This window comes from Vidua chalybeata, chromosome 1, assembly GCF_026979565.1.
Source record: "Vidua chalybeata isolate OUT-0048 chromosome 1, bVidCha1 merged haplotype, whole genome shotgun sequence".
NCBI lineage: Eukaryota > Metazoa > Chordata > Aves > Passeriformes > Viduidae > Vidua > Vidua chalybeata.
This window is the reverse complement of record NC_071530.1, coordinates 48,216,474-48,240,139: the sequence shown is the minus strand read 5'-3', so window position 1 is coordinate 48,240,139 and position 23,666 is coordinate 48,216,474. Positions and strand designations below refer to the sequence as shown.

Sequence of the window (23,666 nt, the reverse complement as noted above, 5' to 3'; positions counted from 1 at the left end):
TGTGGGATGGGCCCCAGGTTCTGATGCCTCCCTACTCCCAAAGCCATTGTGAAGGAGCAGATCAGGAAGTAGAATGCAGTTTGCTTCCATGTAGCAAACCCAAACACTGTTAACTGGAGCCAACAGCAGCTCCTTGTCCATTTATTTGACTCTGGGATTTTAGTGTGAAACACTGGGTAGAGAGCTGGTGTCTCCCTCTCCAGGAACAAGCTGCTTGCTTCTGAAGGTGGAAGAGAGGCTTTCTCCAGATTTTCTTGACTCTCCTCTCCAAGTGTGCTGTCAGCAACATCATAAAGAAAATGGATGGATAAAGAACAGAATCTAGGGAGAGCAAGTATTCTGAGGCCGCTAAGTCAGTGTGACGTACCAGTTCTATGCTTTTTTTGGGAAAGCATGTAAACTCCCTCCCTTTATATTAGTGTGAATTATGATTCCAAATAATCATTGCTTCTAACATAAACAGTTTCTAATATAAACTATTCCTTCTGGTTACAACAGACAGCCTGAGCGGCATGGAAAATTTCAGTTGTTACATCATGGTCACCCAGAGAATAGCAGTGGTGATTGAAATTATTTTGCAGTGGTTTGAATAATGCTGAGTGAAAGGTGATACAGAATTATTGCACTTCACAGAGAGCAAACACAAAGTAGACTCAGAGCTAGCTTTCCTTTTACCTGGCCTCTCCTTGTGGGATCTTGGAGCAGACAAACCCACAAATTCATGTGGCTAATTTCTTAATAATTTCAGTGACTCATCCAGAACCCTTCTCAGCGTTATACAAAATTGGGGAAGAGAATGAAAAATGAGAGGATGGCTGATATAGCACAAGAGCATTTACAGATAAATAGTTTGAGTTAACAACTCTAATTTAGTAATGCCTTATTGTGGTGCTTGATAGTCTGACAATCAACACACAATACAACATACAATAACTTATATGAATGTGTGTTAACTAGTATTAAATTAAAGCATTAACTATCAATTGGCCAGCTAATTACACTCTTGCTGCTGTTAAGATTTCTGTCCTTAAAAAAATTAATAAAAGTAGAATTTCTTAGTCAAAGCTAATCAAATGCATATAATCTAAAATATATATCATATAAAATGCATATAATCTTTGTTTCTGCCAAAGTCAAGACATTTAAGTATGTCAAATATATTTACTGAATTCACTGTTCTGTACCACCATTTAACAGCTATTCCTGTAATAGCTTTACATACTGATTAAATACTCTTAGGGGATGAATAATGCTCTAAGTTCCCTCGTACTTGAATACAAAGGGTGTATTCTCCCATGCCTACAATTTTCAGCAATACTTCTTTGCTGTTGTACCTGCAAATAAAGACCAAAAGAAGCATTCATTAGGACTATCAAGTTTATTGTCCATCAGAAAACATATGTAGGGTAGGTTGTTTTCTGATTGGGGTCTGTTTTCTTTGCTCAGAAATTACTGGTTAAATTTTAAAGTCAGTTTTATTGTTCAGGTGGTTTAAGGTCTGACAGTAGCTCCCAGGTTCGTTTGGCAACAACACACCCCAAAACCAGGAGCCTTGAATTGCTTTTAGAGTAGGAAAAATAGTAATTATAACTGTTTTATTTTTTGCAGCTGCAGAAACTGAAACGATCCCTCTCCTTCAAGACTAAAAGCTTGCGGAGTAAAAGTGCAGACAATTTCTTCCAGAGGACTAATAGTGATGTGAAACTGCAAGTAGATTTGATGCCTGAGGTGAGCACAAGCACTGGGCAGCTCCCCAACTCAGAGAGCCAGGCATCTTCACCTACCAGAGCCCAACAGCTGCCAGAAAACAGCAAGACTCACATCTTCCAGGAACACGTCTTCAAAAAACCAACCTTCTGTGATGTCTGCAACCATATGATTGTTGGTAAGAAACATTTTATTTAAAATCTCATCGTGTGTCCATGCTAGAACTTGCAGGATGACCTTTCTCTAACTTCTGTGATCCCAGATGTCTCCTTGAGAATATTCATGTGGAGAGGTTCTGGATTTATGTCATATCTGCTGCAGGCTAACAGAAGTTCTACATTTGTTGATAGATGTCTTGCCTTGTAGACACATACTGTTATCACAAATTACAGGTGAGGGATTCAGTTGGAATCAAATTCTTCTGTCATTCAGGTTATACTAAGCACCAAGTTGTATGCTACACTAGAAGCAACAGAAATCCATATTGTAAATGTGTCCACTATTCTCACTCTTTTCCACAGCAGTAATTTTAACTTTTTTCCTCCTTTCAGTCTATTACCTCAGACCCTGCATCGCCCCCAGTTCTCTTTCACTGTGGTGACCATACCTACCTCCCCCAGCTGCCCCACATGTCACTTAAGGGACAAGAAGTAGCATCTGCTGGGTGGTAGGCTCTTAACTGCTTGTGTGGGTGTGGGTGTTGGCTGTCTAGGATGAATATTTTGGGAGACCAGGTCAAAAAACAGATATAGCAGCCAAATTTACACTGCAGACTTTCTTGGGATTCTTCTAATGGATCCCTCCTATGCACAAAACCTCACACTGTATTTATACCTTTGAAAGTTTGGCCTGTCTACTTTCTGGACCTGTCTTTGAGTATGTAAGTTCTGGCCAGGGACTGACTGACAGACAGGAGATAATTTTGTTATTGTCTCTAGAGTGCATAAAAAACCTCCCTGCCGAGCCCTGCTTGTAAGGTAATTTTCAGTGCAGTGTGAAGACCTAAAAAGCCAGCCTTCATGCAGGTCATCCATGGGGCTGTGCAAGGAAAGGTCAAGAGAGAAGTGCAAGTGCCTGGAGCTGTAGAACCTGCATGGCCACCACAGTGGGAAGCTGCAAGAGTTGCTATTCAGAAATCTGATCCTGGAAATTCACATCCTTGTGACTAGTGTTGTGTACATGATTTGGTTTTCCTGCTTACTTGCCATCTACTTGTCCCAGCACAGTAGAGCAGGAGTAAATTCAGTGGCAATTTACCTATGTGAAAGTGAGTGACACAATTTCCAAGCTTTTAGGCAGGACAAGGAACTAAACATGCTAATGATTTAGCTTCATGTAGAAGTCTTTGAGTACAGGTACAGGTCTTTGAGTACAAAATATTGTCTGCAATTTGTATAACTTACTGTCAGAAACTTATGTCCCTTGGCATGGAAGTCACTGCCTTTTAGGTAACAGTATGGTAAAGTTCTTGAAAGATGCTGATAGGACTGATCAACATTTTTCAAATGAGGGTGCTCAGTGTTCCCCACTTCTGTGAGGAATTTGTAGTCTTTGGAAAAGGCAGCTGTCTACAGAACATTAAAATTGATGCAAGACAATCTTGCTTCCATAAATTAACTTATATTCTCACTTCACCACAGCTGTACTGAATCCAAGGAAACTAAGGAATTTTAATCACTTTTTTTTTTGTGTCACTTTCCAGTCTTTTAAGATTTTTTTCTACTTCAAGTGATAAAATAAATGGAAGAGAGAAGCAGTATCAGGGAATATAAGCAATATCAGTATCAGGGAAGTTCAGAATTTGACAGGAAGTCTGGAAAAGTAGTTAATTGAAGTAACTTTATATATGGGAAAAGGCCCAGAATTTGTCTCCTTCAGTAATGTGGATGGATGTTCTATCAAAGCTTATTTTCACAAATATATACTGCAAATATAAGTTCCTTGAATTTCTGGCAGCTTCTTGTGAAGTTGTATGGAGATAAATATCATCACAAATCTGCATGACTCAGCAGTAGTGTTTCAAAATACTGCTGCTCATGACAGATTATTGCTGGCAGCAAACTTTGCAGAGAGTAAATCCAGTTCATAAACACTCCTGCCCTTCTCCTTTGCTGGGCAATCTGTGTCCGCCTGGAATAGGAAAGTCCTGAAGCACAGCTCTAAGCTTCAAAACATCAGCTTTAACCTCCTGTGCTCTCTGAATTTTTTTCTGTTCTCTCTGCTGAGGGCTTTGTTTTTCTGTTTTGTATCTTAGCCACTTCATTAGCTAAAGAAGCCTTTTATAATTGCTGAAGAAGCTAATGTGACCTATTTTGTTTGGTAGCAGTCTGAGTCAGGTGAATTGCTCTGACCTCCTCCAGCTCATCTTTGCTTGGAGGTAAGGCAGAGAAGATGTTGAGAGTTTTATCTTAAGATGCCTTAGAGTATTGATGCCCTGATTTTCATAGAAAAACATCTTCTCTATTCCTGCCATCTTCTCTCTTTGTTCCTTACTGCAGTCATGCCTGGTTTTATATTGTATTTTAAGCAGTGTGGTAGATCTCAATGTTAACTGTTTGCCGTTCAATTAATCCATATAGGTTGTGCAACTGTGGGTTATAGGAATTGAGAAGCAAAACAGGCAGCTTTCAGGAAACCCTGTCAAGCCTGCTCCCAAAGACAGACTGAAAAAGCCTCATTTATGTTCAGGGACTCTGACTACTTGAAACATGGAGCCGATTTGTTCTCTCTGTTTGCATTTTTTCACAGGCAGTGACATTTAAGAGTAATGAGTCTATGACTTTAAATTCCTCATTGATGAGAATAAAGGCAAAGACAGATACATGTTTTGAAGGCTGGAGGAAAGATTCCAGGAAAATTGTGTCTTGACTTTAGATGGTTTCAATTTTGCCACCAAGAATGATTCCAGGTTCACCTTAAATGGCACTCTGATCTATGAACTAAGCAGCTCTGGTACATGGCAGCGTAATGAACAGTGCACAGCATAAATGTGCAGTGACTGCTTCAGTTTCACTCATGTGGCAGAATCCATCTGTAGCTTCAGAGTGAGCAGGACACATGAAGCAGAGGCAGCAAGTTCCCTGTGCTGCTCTTTTCACAGCAAAATTAAAGAACTTGAAACATCACCTTACTAGAAAAAAATATGTGCATCATCTCTCTTTGATCCCTTGGCACTACAAGCCAAATATTGCCTTTGAGATGCAATGTAATCAGTATATATATATATCAGTAAATTTACTCTTTCAAATGTTTTTTCATGCATCCCAGAGAACAATGCAACATATTCAAAAGAAAATCTATTTATTGATGTGATTTCAAAAAAGAAAATAAGTATTAATAGTGTGCTTCATAACGCACTTTAAAGGCAGGAGTTGGAGTGTTCCTATTAATTGTGCTAGACTGGGACTCAAGCTCCACCTCAGTAAACAGAAGAAAAATTTGATACAGAAGCAGTAATTTTCTGTCAAATGAAATAATGGAGGAAATTTCACATTTGAGGGAGCTTTGAAGAGTGCATGCAGAATCCATTTTACATTAATGGGGCCTTCTTACAGCATCTAATTCTCCAATAAAACCATCATTTCTAATAATGAATTCCACAGTAATAATTCACATAATTTCAGAGCAAATCAATAGTGTGTTGGAGCAGACTCTGCACTCCTTTCTCCCACTCACTGTTTTATCGCTGTGAGTGCCTGGCATTAGTTGGTTTAGGACGGGGTTTCAGCTCCACAGAGGGCTACATATTTTCCTAAACATATCCACCTTTGAACATCCTCTCACAGTATGTCTCTTAGAAAACCATTAATTTGCGAGTTTTAGTAGTAGTATTTATTACTATTTTAATATCTAACCCCTGCAAGGGAAAATTTTGAAAATCAAAGTGTCTTGTGGAATGTATTACTAGATCATCATTTAGGAGACACTGGTTTTATGGGGTTTTTATTTTACGTCACAGTGAAAACAAAACCAAGTCAGATACCTCCAAGTTTGCATTGTGTTATCTACCATTGACTGTGATTAGCAAGAATGTGGTAAGCTTTGGCAATGGCAGATTAAGGGAGGCAAAACTGTTGCACCAGCAAAAATAGATACTGTTAAATTAATGTTGCATCAGATTATGGTCTTAAACTGTACTGATCAGAATCAAGTTCTTGCTTTTCTTTAATCTCTGGTGTGTCATCAGTCATCTCTATGACAATTCACTCTTGAAAAAAACATGATGTCAGTACTCTATAGTTGTAAAACATTGTGTATTTTTTAAGAAAAACCTTCATCTGTAGAATTCTCAACATTTTATTCATTTGCAGATCATTTCCTGTCCTGATTCACATGGAAAAAAATGTTTTTTCCACATATTCCAAGCATATCACATGCAATAAATGCATTCTAATCTAAGTAAAATATAAGTAATGCAGCAAAAAAAAAAAAAGGCACTTTGCTCTTAAAAATATATTACTTTAAAGTCAATCTTTCAAAGCTGTGTTTTAAAGAAATATATCCTTGTTTATATTGTATATTTCTTTGTGTTTTCTAAGTGTATGTAACTGTTTCACTCCATTCTTCTTAACTATGGCACAGATTTTTAATCACACACCTGGGGGTTTTTTTGGCATACCTGTTAAAGCATGTTTGCCTGGAACAGACTTGCAGGAAGACCAGAAAAAATTGTGGTCTGCAAGGTCCAGTAATAGTCAAAACCAGGTCCTTCTGGGTCATGCCACCCCTGGTAGCTGACATATATGCATTTAGAGGTGTTCTCAGGGCAACTGGGTTTCTGGTTTGGATGCAGATTCTCTGGACCTTTGGAGCTCTGGAAGTAAATAACTCAGTACCTGTCTTCTCAGGGAACTAACCAGACTGCAGTTAGAAAAACCTGTGGAAAACATATAAAGAAGTAAAAAAGATACTGCCAAAATATGGCAGTAGCATAGCTTCCTTTCAGTCTATTAATCAATAGTGCTTAAGCAGTGAAATTGTGTTATCCCTTCAGAATTGACTCACTCCTACCACCGTCTGTTCTGGTTTAGCCAGTCATTCTGCAGTTTCAGACAGCCAAAAAAGTACCATGAATAATTCTTTCTCACTTCATCTTTTAAAAGAAGCCTGTATTTCTTTATTTCACTGTGCAGTTGTGGCCGCTAGAACTTTCAACCACTTTTATCCCCAAAGTTGTATTGTAAAATCCTCCAGAAAGTTAGGGTCAAAGTCAATAAATTGGCCAAGCTTTTCAAATACAGAAATAAGGGGAAGAAAGAGGTCTAAATTGAAGCTATGGTTCCCTTTTTCTGTTAGATCCTGCATTTGAACTCCTCCTCTTAGACTATCAGTAACTGGGACTAATAAGTACTGGAAAAACTCCATGGTGAGAGGAAGTGTTTATATAACTGTAATTTATGTGGATGTTTATTAAATATAGAAAAATTTCACAGGAACTATGACAAAGTGCTTTCTGCCTCCAGTCTGATCAGCTCTCTCCTAAAAAATATGCTTGACTTTTTTTAAGCTTGCTGCCTCATTTCATGAAGTAGGCATTCTGGTTTGGTCCAAACCTGCCTATATCCAGTGTTATCCAGGTAGACAAGGTACAGTTAATGGTCACAGATTGATCACCACTTTTTGGCAGCAAGACAAAGTAGAAGTACTCCTGGAAGCATGACTGTAACTGGCTTTTTCCAAGGCTATGGTAGTTTGGAAGACCCTTTGGACAGAGATCTTGGAAAAACAAAACCAAAACAAGGTATTTTTATTTATCTTGCAGGATGAAGGAAAAATTAGTGTTATTAATTCAGTCCTGCCCTCCGCTCTTCCTAGTCTCTCTAGCATCTCCCAACACAGATGACCTTGAGGGAAGAGATTTGCGTTGCCATTTCATCAGAACAGAGTTGTCCCCTGTAGAGAAGGGTAAAGAGCTTCCAGCAAGGGGGACATACCCCTGGAGCAGGGGTTGTGTAGTCACAGCCAAGCCTTTCCACATCTATTCTCCAAAGACACTATTACTACTACAGTATAAATTTGTTTTGTTTATTATTAAGAGTTTCCCTATTGAAAGAAACTTTCAAAAGCAGCTGAATCCTTTTTTTTTTTTTTTTTCATTTGTGAGGAAAAATCATAAAATCATGCCTGACCAATCTGATAACCTTCTATGATGGCATGACTGGCTGGGTAGATGAGGGGAGAGTGATGGATATTGACTACCTTGACTTCAGCAAGGCTTTTGACACTGTCTCACATAACGTCCTTGTAGGCAAAGTCAGGAAGTGTTGGATGAGTAGACGTTAATATGATTTGAGAACGGGTTGAATGGTGGAGACAGAGAGTCCAGTTGGAAGTTCATTGCTAGTGATGTTCCCCAGGGGTTGGGACCACGTCCAGGTCTTGTGCAACACATTCATCCATGACCTGGATGAAGAGAGAGATGCATCCTCAGCAAATACACTGACATTACAAAACCGGGAGGAGTGGCCAATACCCCAGAGTCCTGTGCTGGCATCCACTAAGATCTGAGCAGCCTAGAGAGTTGTATGGAGGGGAAGTTCCAGAAATTCAACTGAGGCAAATGAAGGGTCCTTCACCTGGGGAGGAATAATCCCAGGCACCAATGCAGGCTGGGAGCTGACCTGCTGGAAAACAGTTCTGCGGGTCCCACTGGACAACAAGCTGTCCAAGAGCCAGCAGTGTCCTTTGACCAAGAAGGCCAATGATATCCTGGAGTGCATTAAGAAGAACTTTGCCAGCAAGCTGAGGGAGGTGATCCTGCCCTTCTACTCAGCCCTGGTGAGGCTTCATCTGGAGTGCTGTGTCCAGTTTTGGGCTCCCTGGGCAGGTCCAGTGGACAGCTGCAAAGATGATTGGGGGCCTAGAGCACCTCACTTAGAGGACAGGATAAGGTCAGCCTAGAGTAAAGACAAGTGAGAGAGGATCTCACCAATATCTGTAAGTACCTGAAGTGGGGGTTGCAAGAGGATGAAGCCAGGCTCAGCAGTGCCCTGGGAGAGGACAAGGGACAACAGGCACAAACTGAAACAGGAAGATCCATCTGAAAATGAGGAAGAACTTATTTACTGTGAGAGTTATAGAGCACTGGACCAGGCTGTCCAGAGAAGATGTGGGGTTTCATGTTACAGAGATATTCAAGGCCCACCTGGCCATTATCCTGTGCAACCTGCTCTAATAGAACCTGATTCAGCAGGGCATTGGACTAGAGGATCTCCAAATGTCATTTCCAAGCCCAGTCACTCTGTGATTCATTGAAAAAGGGCCATTGTGTAACCTTTTCAATAACTGGTACCAGGTGCCATCCCATATATTACTAAATGATCTACAATCCCTCTCTCTACCTCCTCCTTCCCTCCACTAAATTTACTCCTGGATTTAGGACACTTCATTTCAGTTGACAACAATGAATGGTTCTGGGCACCCAAATCTTCTGGCACTTTTGAGAGACAATGTGAGTGAGAATTGCTTAAATCATCTCTCTCTGCTGTGCTAAGGTTTGGGGCAAACAAAAGCATTGTATTTTTTTAACACACATCTACTAAAAATTGGTGTAAAATAATCATTTTACCCTAATAGATTGAAATTGAACCTGACTTATCCTACAATCTCTTTCTTGAGTTAATAAGCCTCCGTAAGCATAGACCTTCCCACTTCTGAGTGGAGCCCTGTAAGAAGGGCCAAACAAAAGCCCTCTGGAAATATGAAACACTAATTTACCCAAACTGTTCAGTATGCATTTAACTGTTAGTTATAGTCCAGTCAGGTATAGGTAATATCATCTGGACTCTCCAAAATTTCCCAACAGTGGATATTTTGTCAGTTAAAATAAATAAAGTGGGAATAAACAGAAGTAAAGATGTAGGAACACATATAGTATGTGCAGTATAGATGTGGTCCATCTACTTCTACTCCTATTTTTTTATAAACATGGCAAAAATATCCAATTCATGCAGTCCCATATTTGTAGAAAAGCTACAGGGAGCCACACGTTATCTCTGCATCAAATCATTACTTTTCTTTGTTAACAGAGAGTTAAACATGCTTTGAAGCAAATATTGAAAAGAAAATATTTAGTTTGTTTATCCTCTGGGAGGGCTTCGTCCTCTGAGATGAGACAAGAATGTTATCAGTAAATTGGATAATCAGGAACTGCTTAGCTGAGAAAAGAGGGGGGAAATAGATTTTAAATTCTAATTTGTCCTTGAACAGCATCAGACATGTTTCACATTTGTTAGTAGATAATTTTCAAGCTCACTTTAATTTGGGGGAAATTGCTATTAATATGAAACTGCAGTTAATCCTCAGTCAAAAGAGACTTCAAAAAATGTTGACCAACATTTGCTGTTTAATTAGATGGAAAACAATAAGCATTTCTAGAATGTCTACAATTAATATTTTAATATTATGTTAGCCATGGTGATTTTTAACCACAAAATACATTAAAACCACCAAAGACCCTATTCAGTAGTGAGTAGGCTCCTGGTACCATTGCTCCTGATATCAGCTCTAGTGAAGAATATAATGGGAAGCTCAAGGTTTTTTAAAGGCCAAGAGATGAAGCAGAATGCAAGTGGGGGTTTTATGTCCTGCAATGTACTTTTCCAGAGCTCACATGGGATATTGGGTGTTTACAGATAAGCAAATTAAGTGCATCTTCTTTCAAGCTGACCTTCTTGTAAAAACATTATTTTTCTCTTTAGAGTCCTTATCTACCAGAGTGTGACTGTTATGTGGATAATTACAATGCTGAATAGCTGACAAAAGCATTATCCAGAAGCAAAATTATTAGCAGCTTTACCTTACTCTGAGTTGCAGAAATCTTGAAATGAGGCACTTAACAGAAATGCTTCTGCAAGAAATAGCACACTGCCATCATGTAGAGTAAAATGCCTACCCACATTTGCTTGTTGCTGTCCTTAATATAGAAGGATGTCTCAGAGAGCAGTGATCCTTGCTGGTCACATGGATCATTGCATGTCTTTCTGCTTTGGTAATAGCAATGCAAGTTACCACAACTTCACCAATGCTCTTCTCTGAACTGCTGAAATTTTATTTTTCCAGGTATACACAATACAGAGCTGTTTTCCCCTTTGACAAAAGTTTATCTTGAACACTGAAGGATGCTTTTAATTCTGAAGACATGCTCAGTTAAAAATGGCGGGTAGTTGAAAATTGTGATTTCATTGTAATTTCCTTTATAACACGCAGGGGGTTATCTGTGTCCATCATTTGACAGAAGTTTTTCTTACTCATTTAATAGTAATTGGTGCTACATGGAAGTGTAGCTGTAGGTGTGCTTTAGGCCAGTACTGCTATGTGCCAAGTAATGAATTCTCGAAGTTATAACATCTTCTTTACAGAGGCGAGATGTTGTCTGTCTTGCAGTGTTTATTACACTGTAAAAAATTCCAAGGTGGAGAGCATCTGGGTATCAGGTTTTATTGAAGAAACAATGACATTACAGATTTTACTCTATTTTTTCTTACACTAATTTCCTCCCTCCCCACCAGCCTTTCATCCCCAAGTCTCCTCTTCCCTGCATGAAGGGGTCACTACTAGTGACATTAAGACAGAAAGTCATTTTTTATTCCTGCTGTGATGCTGCCTGCATCTGTGCATCTGTGCTGCTTGCAACTGTACCATCTCAGGCACAGTTCTTGGGCATCCCCTGGCATTGATGTCCATCACTGAATGTCCATCGCTGATGTACAACTTTGATGTCCAGGGCTTCATCTTCAGGATCTTCCTGCATTTCCCAGATCCCTTCCCAGGCCAGGATCTTCACCTTTGGCTGTGGTAGGTACATTCTGTTCTTTTTCAGGATTTTTCATAGAGGAGCACAGAGGAAAGAAAGAGAAAATTTCTATTTCTGCTCCTTGTTTTTTCCATGTGGAATGTGTTTGGAGAATTGTTTACCTGGGGAGATTGCTTGGTTGGATTCTAGTGAGGATTGTTTGAGCCTGATGGCCAATCCAATCCACCTGTGTCTGGACTCGAGCAAGACAGTCACAAGTTGGGAGTTAGTTAGATATGGTAGTTAGAAACAATAGGTATGTAGTTTTAGTATCTCCTTTAAATAGTATATTAATGTATTATAGTTATAGTTATAATAAAGAAATCATTCAATCTTCTGAACTGGAGTCAGACATCATCATTTCTTCCCACCAGGTTCACCTGCATTTACAATATCTGGCCCCCTTCTTATTTCTGAGAGCACTTCTTTCTTTCAGGAACTCATCTCTTGGCACCAAATCTTCTTTCTGGATACTAAGCTCACAGTTCCTCCAGTCTAAATAATGTATGTGCATAAGAGCAGCACACGATCAGCCTTTTAACTAGTGCTCTGGTCTCCTGTCTCTTTATTAATTGGAGGATTTGGGATACACTGCTTTTGTTTAATCAGAGTGTTATCAACATTTACAGCAGCTAATAGTGGTTGCAGCTTGCCAGTAGCAGCCTCTTGTCTGAGAGTTCAGGGGTTCAGTTTCATACATTCACCCATGCACTTACACAGCAGTTACCTGCTGCCTGTTCCTGTTCACTATTTCAGCTGTTTCTTGCCTGTGACAGCTCCTAAATCTTAATGTCTGTATAGACATTCAGCTCTGTGCCAGTACCTTCTTACACATTGATCTGCCATTTGCTGGACTTTTGTTAGATGTTATAGCTTCGTACACTGTACAGCTCTACAACAGACAGATAGTACCTTCCAAGCCTCTTAATGCTCTTGTGGGTTTCCCTACCCCTGATAGTGGTAGCACAGTTATGGTCAATGTTAATTAAGGTTTTTTTTGGACAACAAACCACGTAGCCATGCTGGTCCAAACCATGTGTCTAGATGAGAAAATCTATGGCTTGTGTTGACTTGGCTTGTTCCTACTGGAATCCAGGGTGAATTCAGGTAATGCAAATACTGTCTAAATATGGGCAGTTTATAAGTAATGCATTGAATTATTCATGTTGATTGACAAAATTTTAAAAAGCAGATTTTTGATTATTTTGATTAATGATTTAAATATTTAGAAATAGAGTGAAATTTCAGCTTAATGTTCCCATTTTTTTCACTGTCCAGATTGACCCTTGGGTAGGTAATGTTCCCTTTGCTTTGCTGAGCTATGTAAACTTCTGTACAATCACTTGACAACAGTTTTTCTTATTCATTTAATTAGTAATTGGTGCCATATGGAAGTGTATCTGTAGGTGTGTTTTAGGCAAGTACTGCTATGTGTCAAGTAATGAATTCTTTCAGGTAATAACAGTGAAGGCTGAGATTGCCTCTTTGACAGCTGTAAATGAAGCGTTTTTACTGCCCAACCTGTGTGATTTCACTGAAATCAGCAACTATTTCTGAAAAAAATTACAACACTCCACCCCCCCTCACTCCCCCGCAACCTGCACTTGGTGTGAAAGGTTTCATTTGAATGTTTTTCCATTGCTTGGAAATCAGGAAGAATTCACAGAAAACAAGAACAGATATTGGAAGGGGCTGCTCAGGCAAGTGGTGGAGTCACTGCTCCTGGAAGTGTTTAAGGAAACACTGGATGTAGCTTTCAGTGCCATGGTCTGATTGATGTGGTGGTGTTAGGTCATAGGTTGGATCTATGATCTCAGAGATCTTTCCCAAACTAGTTGATTCTGTGATTGTACATTTCCCACATGGAAAAGAAACTGAAACACATTTTGCTATAAAATGTGGTTGTAAAATTCTGGAAGGTAGACTAAATGTAGAAATAACTAAATATAGAAATCCGTCTAAATGTAGAAATAACTTCCCTGAAAACTGATCCCACCAAAGTGGTGTAACTACCCAGTTACTTATGGGGGTGCCCTGAATTCCCTTTAGTCCAAGCAAATCATGCTGTCAATTACACCTGTAGCTTCTCTTGAGATTCTCCTTATCTATGTGTGATCCAAGGGAAGAAATAGCTTTGGAAGAGAAATCTGTGTGTGCAGCCAAATCCTGACTAAGCACTAGATTTTAGCCACATATAGTTATCTTCTGCTGCTCCATTTCCCATCTCCATCACTAGCTACTGTAAAATGGAAAAAGGAGGGAGGAAGAGGAATTGTTGTCCTGGTAAGTCACACTTCAGCACTTTGCATGCAAGACCCATTGCTGCAGGCACTGACAGTCAGTTTGTGCTAACAGAGATGTTTTCCAGCTCCTCTGTAATAGTACAAGGCCCTTGGAAGATAAAGATTTTGGAACATGTGAGCAGCCTTACAAAATTCAACTGCTTTTTCAATGTATTTCAAAACACAGGAAAAAAAGGGGCTGCAACTGATGACTTTTCATTTCAAAACATGTAAGAACACAGGTGCAAATAACCTGAGCCTGTCAAAATGGAGATCTTGTTTGAAATCTGACTTTCATTATCTTCACCTTAGGAAGAGTTACTTAAGATGCTATGTTTACTAATACTACTGAGACCAAGATCAGCCATTCATCTCTGCTTGTCCTCATTTGAAACAACACATTAAGCTTAATTTCTCCATGTTCCCTTGTCCTGTTTATTTCTGTCACCATCACCTCACACAGTCAAGTTTATGCCTATCCTCTCGGAAATGTTTTCCTTTTCAAGGACCTATAAGCACAAGTTCATCAATCTTGAAAATTATCTGGAAAAGTAGGTATCAATAAATCAGTGCCAGTTTGTTCAGAGCACAGAACGTTAGACATGATTTAGCATGTTTAGTGTTTAGGGGATGGGGACTTTTTCTTTCCATAATAGCTGTTGTTTTATTTACCATGGTGTTCCAGCATCCTAATTAACATTTAGATGATCAAAAACCTGAGATGATATTTTAAGAAGTGCGGAGGAGGATATTTCCTTTCAGGGATAGACTTTTATAGCAAAGCTGCTGAATATGTGAAAAGCGCATTTTGCAAAAAATTCTTACGGCCAAATTTTTAAAAGGCTTTATTTTAGCAGGGATATTTTTCATCTCTATAACCGTCTTACAGAAAAACCTGCCTATTACTGCCTCATTTTTTTCTCAGCATGTCATTTCTAAAGAAAACTATGTCACTAGGAAGTCAATTCTAATTTTATGCACTGTTTTGTAGCCTGCCTACATGCAAGGCAACTTTCCTTGCTATTTAAACATTGGATATTGTTATGGAGAAACTGGGGTAGGCACTCAAATGGACCCACACCTCTCAGTGACATATAATCTAAAATTCATTCATTTGAAAGGATAGGTACCATGATTGGATATCAAGTCCTACTCTACCGAACATAAATATACAAGCTCCAGCTTCTCTCCACACCCTGTTTGGTTTAGAGTGGCACAAGAAAAACTCAGGACACTTCAGGCAATCAAGGCATCAGATCAAGACCTAGCAGCTTTCTCCTAGGTTTTCCTCCTCTCATGTGGCTGGACATCCCTGTACAATGTGCCTCGTCCCAAGAAATTATAAATTTAACACACCCAAAGCTCTGTACGTTTTGAACTGGCAGATTTAACTGTAAAAAAATCCAACCCACAACTTAATAAAGAAAAAAATGTCATTACTAAAGAGTAACTGTGTCCATCAATTTGAATTTTCCATCAGGTAACAGGCAGCAACGAGATCCAGTGTTCAGCCCTCTAGGGTGGCTGGGGAAATCTGTGTTCAGGCTTTGATCTGTGGCTCACCTGATGAACAGCTGAGAATCTACACCTCTGTACTCTTCAAAATATCAGCTGAGGAAAGTGATGGGGCAGCATCAGTTAAAAAAAATAATCAGAAGGATGCCAGGCATTAGGACATTCCCAAGGTGGCAGGAGGCACTCGGGGAGGCTGGAGGCTTGAGGAAGCATGAGAAAAGGACTTCCCAGCTCATTCTTACAAGCCAACCTAGTGGTTTGGATGAATTAGGCTCAAGGTTTTTAACTTTAAAGATATGGATGTCTCATGTAGAAAATGCTATTTGCTGATCGCCTCTCTATCTCTTGATTGAGATACAGCAGGAGAAGGAGAAGCGCTTGTCCAACAGCAGCCAGCCACAGGGGCAGGAAGCAGCTACAGAGGAATTTTTAAAAATAGTCTTCTCTTTCAGCATCAGAGCTTTTATGCAAAACCAATTAATTAAAAACTAAGAAGGAGGCATGAGAGTGCACAAAGGCTTAGTGATAACTGCAGAGGCACCAGTCCCATTTTGGGGATTTCCTCTTTTTTTATGGTGACATCCTAAACCCTTCACTGCTGCAATGGCTGCATGGCCCAGCTTGCTTAAAATTCTCCATTTCCCATAAACTTTGGCATGGATGAGGCTTTCTGGTGACAACTGTAAATGCATTTAATGAGAAAGGGGCAAGACACTCATTATTGTTATCAGCCTTCCACAGCAGAAGTTGGAGTTCTATGGAAATTATGTAATTTGAAATATATATTTATTTTTGAAAGTTTTAAATCAAAACAATTTCTGACTGGTATGTTCCTCTTATCTGGAATAATAAAAAATAGTGGTTGGGTCATAGCTAGATTAGCTGGAGGTGACAGTCTCTCTGTGTCTCTTTCCTTTCCTCTTTCTCTCTTTTATACACCCGAACATTTTTATCCTCTACTTTCTGTTTTTCCCCACTTTGGCATAAGTGCCTAATATAGTTATGTTTATACAGTCAGTATAACATCATGTTGTTACCAGCATCTGCAGTTTTCTTTGAAATTTCTCCAGGCTGTAGGGCTCGTTCTCCCTCTCCAGTTATTAATCTTATGTTGAGACTTGGAACAACAGGCAGAAAGCACCAGCCAGCAGTGCTGTGGCCATAGCTGTGCTGGCCAAGAGGATGATACAGGTTCCTTTTGTGTGTGTGTAACAATCAGATTCTCATTTGCATTCCTTAGGAAAAATTACTTTCCTGAAATGCACAGTAGTTACTTAACTGCTTTTGTAGGAAACACGGACAAAAAGAGTTGGAATTAAATTCTGCCCTGTTCCCTCTGTCTTTCTCTGCCTCCAAATATTTCCAATCATCTATATTGAGGTGTTCTCTTTCCATTTAGGCTTCTTCCAAAAAATATTTAAATTTACAAAAGTGATGCAGTGTGTCCTTTTAGTGGTATTTAAGGTCATATTATCAGAACAGTTTAAGATTCAATTTTCCATGACTGTTCTGGAAAACCTAGCCACTGGTTTAGATATTCAAATGGGAGCTGACCCAGTCACGGAGTATTTCTAGTGAGGTGTTATTAAACATGACCTGCTTCTCAAAACAATGCATCCTTCTAGACCTAGGTGCCTGGATACATTAGCTGATATCTGAAGAAAATTGCTGGGCAGAACCTCATTTGTAAGTTTATTTAAGACCTACTCAGTATCCTGGCCTGAAATTTCCTCCTTTTTTTTTTTTCCAGTGAAATACTGTTTCTTTTGTCAATTTTACCTTTTTTATTGTTTGTAAAAGGAATACCAACCTGTACAGACTTGGAGATAGTTGATACATTAATGAATAGGACACAGAGGACATTTGTTCTAATGTTTGCGTGTTTTTTTCTCTGTATGAATTTCATAACTACATAGACACTACTTCATTCACCGAAGAGGATATGTTAAGTGTTCATGGACACTATAAGTCAGATAAACATGTCTAGTAATTTCCATTCTAAACTCCCATTTAGAGTTTGCAATTTTTGTAACTTAAACACCAGCATCTGGGCCAAAATAATATAAGTGCAACCTCTGACAGTTTTACCCCTTATTCCCCTAAATGAGAGTCATCTCATACAAGTTTTGGCAAGAAACAAAGACAGTGAGCCCATAAGCAAACTCATGAGGCCATTAATCACTTTGTATTTGGAATAAGGCTAACATGGGACTCAAGAGATGATGCTTAAAGACCCACACTGACTGAGGAAAGTAAAAAATAAATGTTGAATAGAACTGCCCATTCATCAAACACTGTCTGCTCTGTTTGGTGAATGATGTAGTGTGCCTTGAATAAAAATACTGAAAATCACATCCCCAGGCAGCTACCAAAAAGCAACTGAGCAGAATTTTATTCTGTCCTGCTCAGTATTTACCAACCAGCTTAAGTAAGGGTTTTTGGAGAAGAAGGTAGGAGGGATGATTACCTTTCGAAGGTAAAGCAAGGCTATCAAAGCTGTTAGTTTACTCCCCTTTTGAATGAAAACCAGAGAAAAAAACAGTTAGGTAAGCTCCAAGTGGAGCTTAATTGTTAAGCCTTTAGTTCATCAATTTCTGATCCACCACTGACTGAAATTATTCCAGGTGGGCTAAGATATAGCAGTGACTACTGTATGTGAGTATCAGTAGCTTCCAGCTTTGTTTTAAGGTTGGTATAGGGGAATATCTGCTGGTGAGAATAAACTGTAGGTTGCAATCAAGCCATCAGCTATTAAGGGGGACAGGAATCAACCTAGACAGCGATCGTCAGGCTTACAGGTCATCAGTGTGTGTTCAGCAGATGTCCCTGAGGAGACTGTGTTAGTGTCTGAGGCTTCACTAATTGGAACACTGCAACTTCCAGACAGTGCTGTAACCAGCTCAAATGTGAACTCTCTCCTTACCCTTCCCCTGCCCTCTGCTTCAATCCACAGAAAGATTAACCCAGTGGGAATAAGCATGCCACAGAGAGGATTTCAACTTCAAATAAGGCCTGGTACTCTATGGCAACAAAGGAAAATTATCCTCAAATAATCTGCCCTATTGTGTTGTTGTAGCAATTGCTATTATTGTAACTATTTTTGTCATTGTCAATTTTTTTTTTACTTTTATGAATCATTAATACCACTTATTTTCTATTATTTAATGTATGTTCAGACCAAATTCCTAACTTTCTTATTATTTCCAGGGGAATTTATTGGAAAATAATGTTTCAACACATTGCTATATCCTATGCCACTACCTTAGTTATAATGACATAACTCTCTTACACTGGTGCATGACTGTAGAACTCTCACTGTACTAACTCAGCTTTAAATAACATCCTTGCAAGATCTGTGTTCTGCCTGCTTTTTCACTATTTTAAACTACCAGATGTCACCTAAAACTTACCCATTCAGGCATCTGCAAGGTCAATAAGTGTGCATAAATGGGAGGCCAGAAATTGATGCAATGAGTCAAACCCTGGTCTCATTTACACCTGTACTGAATGTAATCTCTTATTTGTATTGTGAGCTGTGACTGTGCCTCATTTCTGAGTCTCAGAAACTTTTGGGTCAGGTACATTGCCAGTATGTAGATATCTGATTCCTGGTGTGCACTAGTTTTGAAACAGCTTAGCCATAGTTCTCTGAGTGATTTAATGTAATGGGGAAGAGAAACTGAAGAAAGAATTATTCTTTGGGAAAAAAAGATATTTCTTTGTAGAAATGCCATTTTCAGAGCTTGAGATATGGTGGTTAAGCATAAAAACAGCATAAATTATTCTTCTCCAAGCTCCATAGTTATTCCTCAGTGGGAGGCAGGGAGACACAGGGAAATTTTTTCCAAGCTAGCCCCGCCATAAACCAAGTAGCTAGAACTGAAAATGGATTGAAGATTGGAGATCTTGGTAGTTACAGGGATTTCATTTTGATTTACAAAGACTTCTCATAGACTCAAGTGTGTGACAAATATACTTTTCTTCTCTTTGAAGCCACTGCTTAGCTACTCAGATATAAAAATATGGCACTCAGCAATGGAAATACAGTATTGTTCTTTTGTAATTGTCTTACTCATTTTCACATGACCACAGACTTCTGTTCTGAAAGAGCTGGGGTTTGATTTTTGAAAGCAACTCAGATGCTTCACATTCATTTTGCACATCATTTGGGTGCACAATTGTTTTGACAAATGTGTATCTTCTGTGATCACATGGTTATAACACGTAAGGACAACATCCACCTTGCAAAGTTAGCATTAAAATGGCTAGAAGAGCATAACATAGCCAGCAGGAAGTACTGTGAGACTGTCTGCCTCTTCACAGCTAAATCTTAGGAGTAACTTGGTACAGACCAGCATGAGAGGAGAATTAGACCCAGTGTAAGCACTGATGTGTTGCATAGGCCAACTGTGATGTCATTTTCCTTTTCTCATTCTGCCCTATAAATATAATGAAAAACTGTGAGGGAACCACTCTTTTCTCAGTGCCAATTGTTGATCACCAGGAAGGGTGATTCAGCATTTCATCATCAGTAATAAAAGCACAGAGCCACAGAAGTCAATATTGGTTTGGGCATGTGTAATTGAAAAGAAACTATAACTGAAAAAATCCTCACAGCACACTAATCCAAGTGCAACCATGCAGGAAAAATAAACCAACAAATGGGCATGTGTTCTTCTAAGAAATCCTGTGTTTGTTAGGAAAAAAGACCCCAGAAAAAGGATAGAAAGAATGTCTACACACACTGAAAGGTGGCTAAAAGGGGCAACAAGTGGGGAGCAGGCACTCACCCCACTCCCTTGAAGTCCCTGGGGCACACCGTACATTTAACCCCATTCAGTCCCTATCACTCCAGCAGTCTCTATAGGAAGGTGGGGAGGATCTTGGTTCCCTGTCCTAAAGGAAGTACACAGGTGAAACACCTTAGCCCAGCTCACTGCAACAAACCATGGCTACCTCAGCCTGCCTTACCTGGCTTGCAAGTGGCCCCTTCAGACATCTCTTCCTCTGAAAGTGGAACACAAGGCTTGGGTATTGGCACCAACTTGATGAAACCTTCCCTGAAGTGCTTCTTTCTGAGGTAGCACTTCAGTGAATGAAACTGGCAGCATGTACATAACCAATGAGCTAAATGAGTACTTTCAGATGCAGGATCCTTCTGACTAATATTTATCATGTCTGACTAATGAGGGCTGGTTAAAATGTCAAGAGTTTTTAGGGTTTTTTATTACCTCGTTTCATACTCACTCTCACGGTAGATATAACGAACAGATCTGTTGTTTACTCGTTCCGTTTACACAGTCCTGTAGGGGATAAAAGAGTTGCTGCAGCATCACTGCTTCTGCATAGTTTAAGAAGTGTTGTGGTTGTATGAATTAAAGTGACTGTTCCTGCCTGGAAGCAAGCATACTTAGGTCTGTCACTGAAGGGTAGGTCCTCACTGAAGCTAATGCAGAACTAGGTTTGGCCTACTGGGAGAATTCTGTTTCTTTAAAGCAAAATTTCTGCTGTAGCTCCCCTACCTGTGACACATAACTTTTCCACTGACAAGGGAGGAGGGCATGGTCAAACTCGTGGCACCCTCACTGCACCACTCAGGGACGTGCAAGGAGCCCTTCCTGTACCCTCTGAGCACTGGCCCAGGATGGTGAGAGCAGCAGTCCCTGGGAGCAATTGTCAGTATTGTTTTGAGCATGTGTAATTGAAAAGAAACTATAACTGAAGAAATCCTCACAGCACACTAATCCAGTGTAACCACGCAGGAAAAAGAAACCACACAAACAGGGATGTGTTTGCCTGTGGGTGGATATGGCAAGAGAGCTGGGTTAACCCTCTTACACCTGCCTGGAGCTACCTCTCACCCACAAAACCTGGGCCTCTGCTGATGGCCCAGCTCCCCAGAGCTGCTTCAGAGCCTGGGTGCTCCTTCAGTGGCTCCCTCAGCCATGCACAGCAATGCCAAGACCTTTCAAAATAACAAAGGGGTTTTGCTTGGTGTTCATGGGGCAGAGACACTGTTGGTCAGATTATCATATAGCATAGCATAATCCAATATAAATCTACAGGCAGCAACAGCCTGGGAAAGAGCCTGGGGGACAAATGCCTAAAATGGAGAGGCTGTAAAGAAAATGGGTGCATGAATGTGGATTTTTAAAAGCAGGTAAGGCAAAGAATGCTGTCAATAGTTTCTCTACTGCAACTGACCCCATCAATTCTTTCAGGTCACTTGTTTAAATGGATGGAAACTATTGATTTTGTCTAATTCAATCTCTGCCGTGCATTTCACAGGGACAAACGCTAAGCATGGACTGCGCTGTAAGGCGTGCAAGATGAGCATCCACCACAAGTGTGCAGACAGTATCGGACAGCAGCGTTGCATGGGCAAGCTGGTAAGTGAGCAGCCCAGCACAGCTTGTGCTGGAGCCACTTCTTTGTGTGCCTGAACTCCAGGTGTGCATTTAGCTGCTGCACTAACAGAACCCACACCAGATCACTTTACTGAGGCAGGAAAAGTGAAGACAGGTGGTGCCCTGTTGTCAATTTGTGCAATTGCTGCTGAACAAGAATGCAAACAAAACCAAAGCACAAATGTGGTCTGCTTTGTGGATGTGAAAATACAGTTACAGAATACAAATTTAGCTAGCTAACAAAATTACCTTGATTTCAACTGTGCTTGCCGTAGTGTAAACCTCTCAAAGAATGCTATAAATTAATCATAGTATTTCTGTAGGGTTTAACAAATGAAAAATCCTTCAAATTATGTTTTATTGTTTTCTCCACTGTTTGGGCTTGAATAAAAAAAGCATAATTCACCTTAAAAAGAAAACCAAGGGATATTTCACAGTAAGACACTACAGAGTTTGAAGCAAACTCTCAGCAGAAGAGTCTGGGAGGAGCCTGCCTCTGTATGGACACAGCACATTAGGGCCTGGGTTGTCTTCTGAGTGGCAAAATCTCATGATTGGCAATGACAGTACACTGTGTCTGGGACAGATCTAACTTTGTTGACTGTTACAGGACTATGGTTCCTTCTGGTTACTTTTGGAAAAAGAAAAATACCAATTGGAATATGAAAAGTGCATATATAGATTCGTGTTTCAGATGTTCTCAGATTTGTTGCAACTTGAAGGCACTTGAGACAACTATAAACTAAAACCAAAGAGTTCTACTGTGTTAAGTGATGGGAAAATGCAAGCACTGACTTCAAAAGTGCTACAAACCCCACCTTTCACTGGTCTTTTCTGTCCAAGAGTGTTCACTGAAAGCTGTTGTTTATATCCCTAAGGCAGGTCTTCATGCATCTAAACCATAATCATTGTTCTAGTATGAGGTATTCTGGTATAGGAAATTGGTCTGTGAAGAGCTGAATGACAAGCCCTGGACAAGTCAAATATTATCCCATGTTAATTGATTCATGCATTTCTTCATTCCAGCCTCAGCTCTTGTGGTTGCTAGTTTACAAAAACAAAAAAAGAGAGACCAAATTTACATCAAGAAGTTGCCAGCAAAGTCACAGGAGTTTTGTGAACTCATGCTGATGCTCTGTCTGAATCTAGCTTGGGGGCAAACAAAGGCTGAAGAATACGGAATTTATTCCTCTAAGACTCCAAGATTATCAGTCCCCTCTTTTTCAGTCTTTTTTACAGCTCATTACCTAAAGAACTAGTTGCCTATCAGGTTTTGATATACACTGAACAGAGGATATGGAAAATATGCACATCCCTTCAAATCTTCCTCAGTTTTCACTGTGACTAGAAGTTCTCACAGCCTGCAGACATTAGAAATTGGAGAGACCATTTGTGAAATTCCAATGTCTTGAAGGCATTAATTTTGAGTACTAAGAATTTGCCTGAATTGAGGTACATTTTTTAGAGTGGTATAGGCACCATTATTTGCCATATTATGGTACTCTTCAATGATATAGCTTGAGTTGTTATGGTCCATTTTTCTACAAGTGGACACTGTGGGAAGATCTGGTAACAGCTTGGAGAGTTTTAGACCTTACAAGAAAAAAAAAAAAAAAAAAGGCAGTGGAAGCAGCAGTAAAACTTAGAAAAACCTATAGAAAGGTCCTAAATCCCTTGGGTTTCACATTTGCATATGTGGGAACATGAGTATTTGGAGTTAGGGTGGGGAAGGATGTTTAACAAATATGTTAAACATATGTTTAACAAATACAACACAATGCAAATTCACATTCTATAGGAAGATAGGGAGAGGGAAACTTCCCAGAACCTCTAATGATTCAGCACTTCTGCTCCAGTAAGACAAAGGGAAAAGGAGAGCTGAAAATTAGCCTTTCCTTCCACATGAATATAGGAAATTGTTTTTTTTTTCTAGGCAAAAAATCAAATAAACATCTGTTCTCT

The 23,666-nt window shown here is 39.7% G+C and overlaps 1 protein-coding gene across 2 annotated transcripts in view; it reads left to right on the top strand.

Moving 5' to 3' along the window:
• STAC (SH3 and cysteine rich domain) overlaps positions 1-23,666 on the top strand; it is a 69,039-nt gene that overhangs the window by 21,848 nt on the left and 23,525 nt on the right. The window contains exons 2-3 of one of the 2 annotated variants that reach the window (XM_053955931.1): positions 1,609-1,885; positions 21,586-21,686. In XM_053955931.1, coding sequence (XP_053811906.1) covers positions 1,609-1,885; positions 21,586-21,686 — 378 coding nt within the window. The remainder of the gene's footprint in view (positions 1-1,608; positions 1,886-21,585; positions 21,687-23,666) is intronic. The other variant, XM_053955939.1, reaches the window with a different exon arrangement.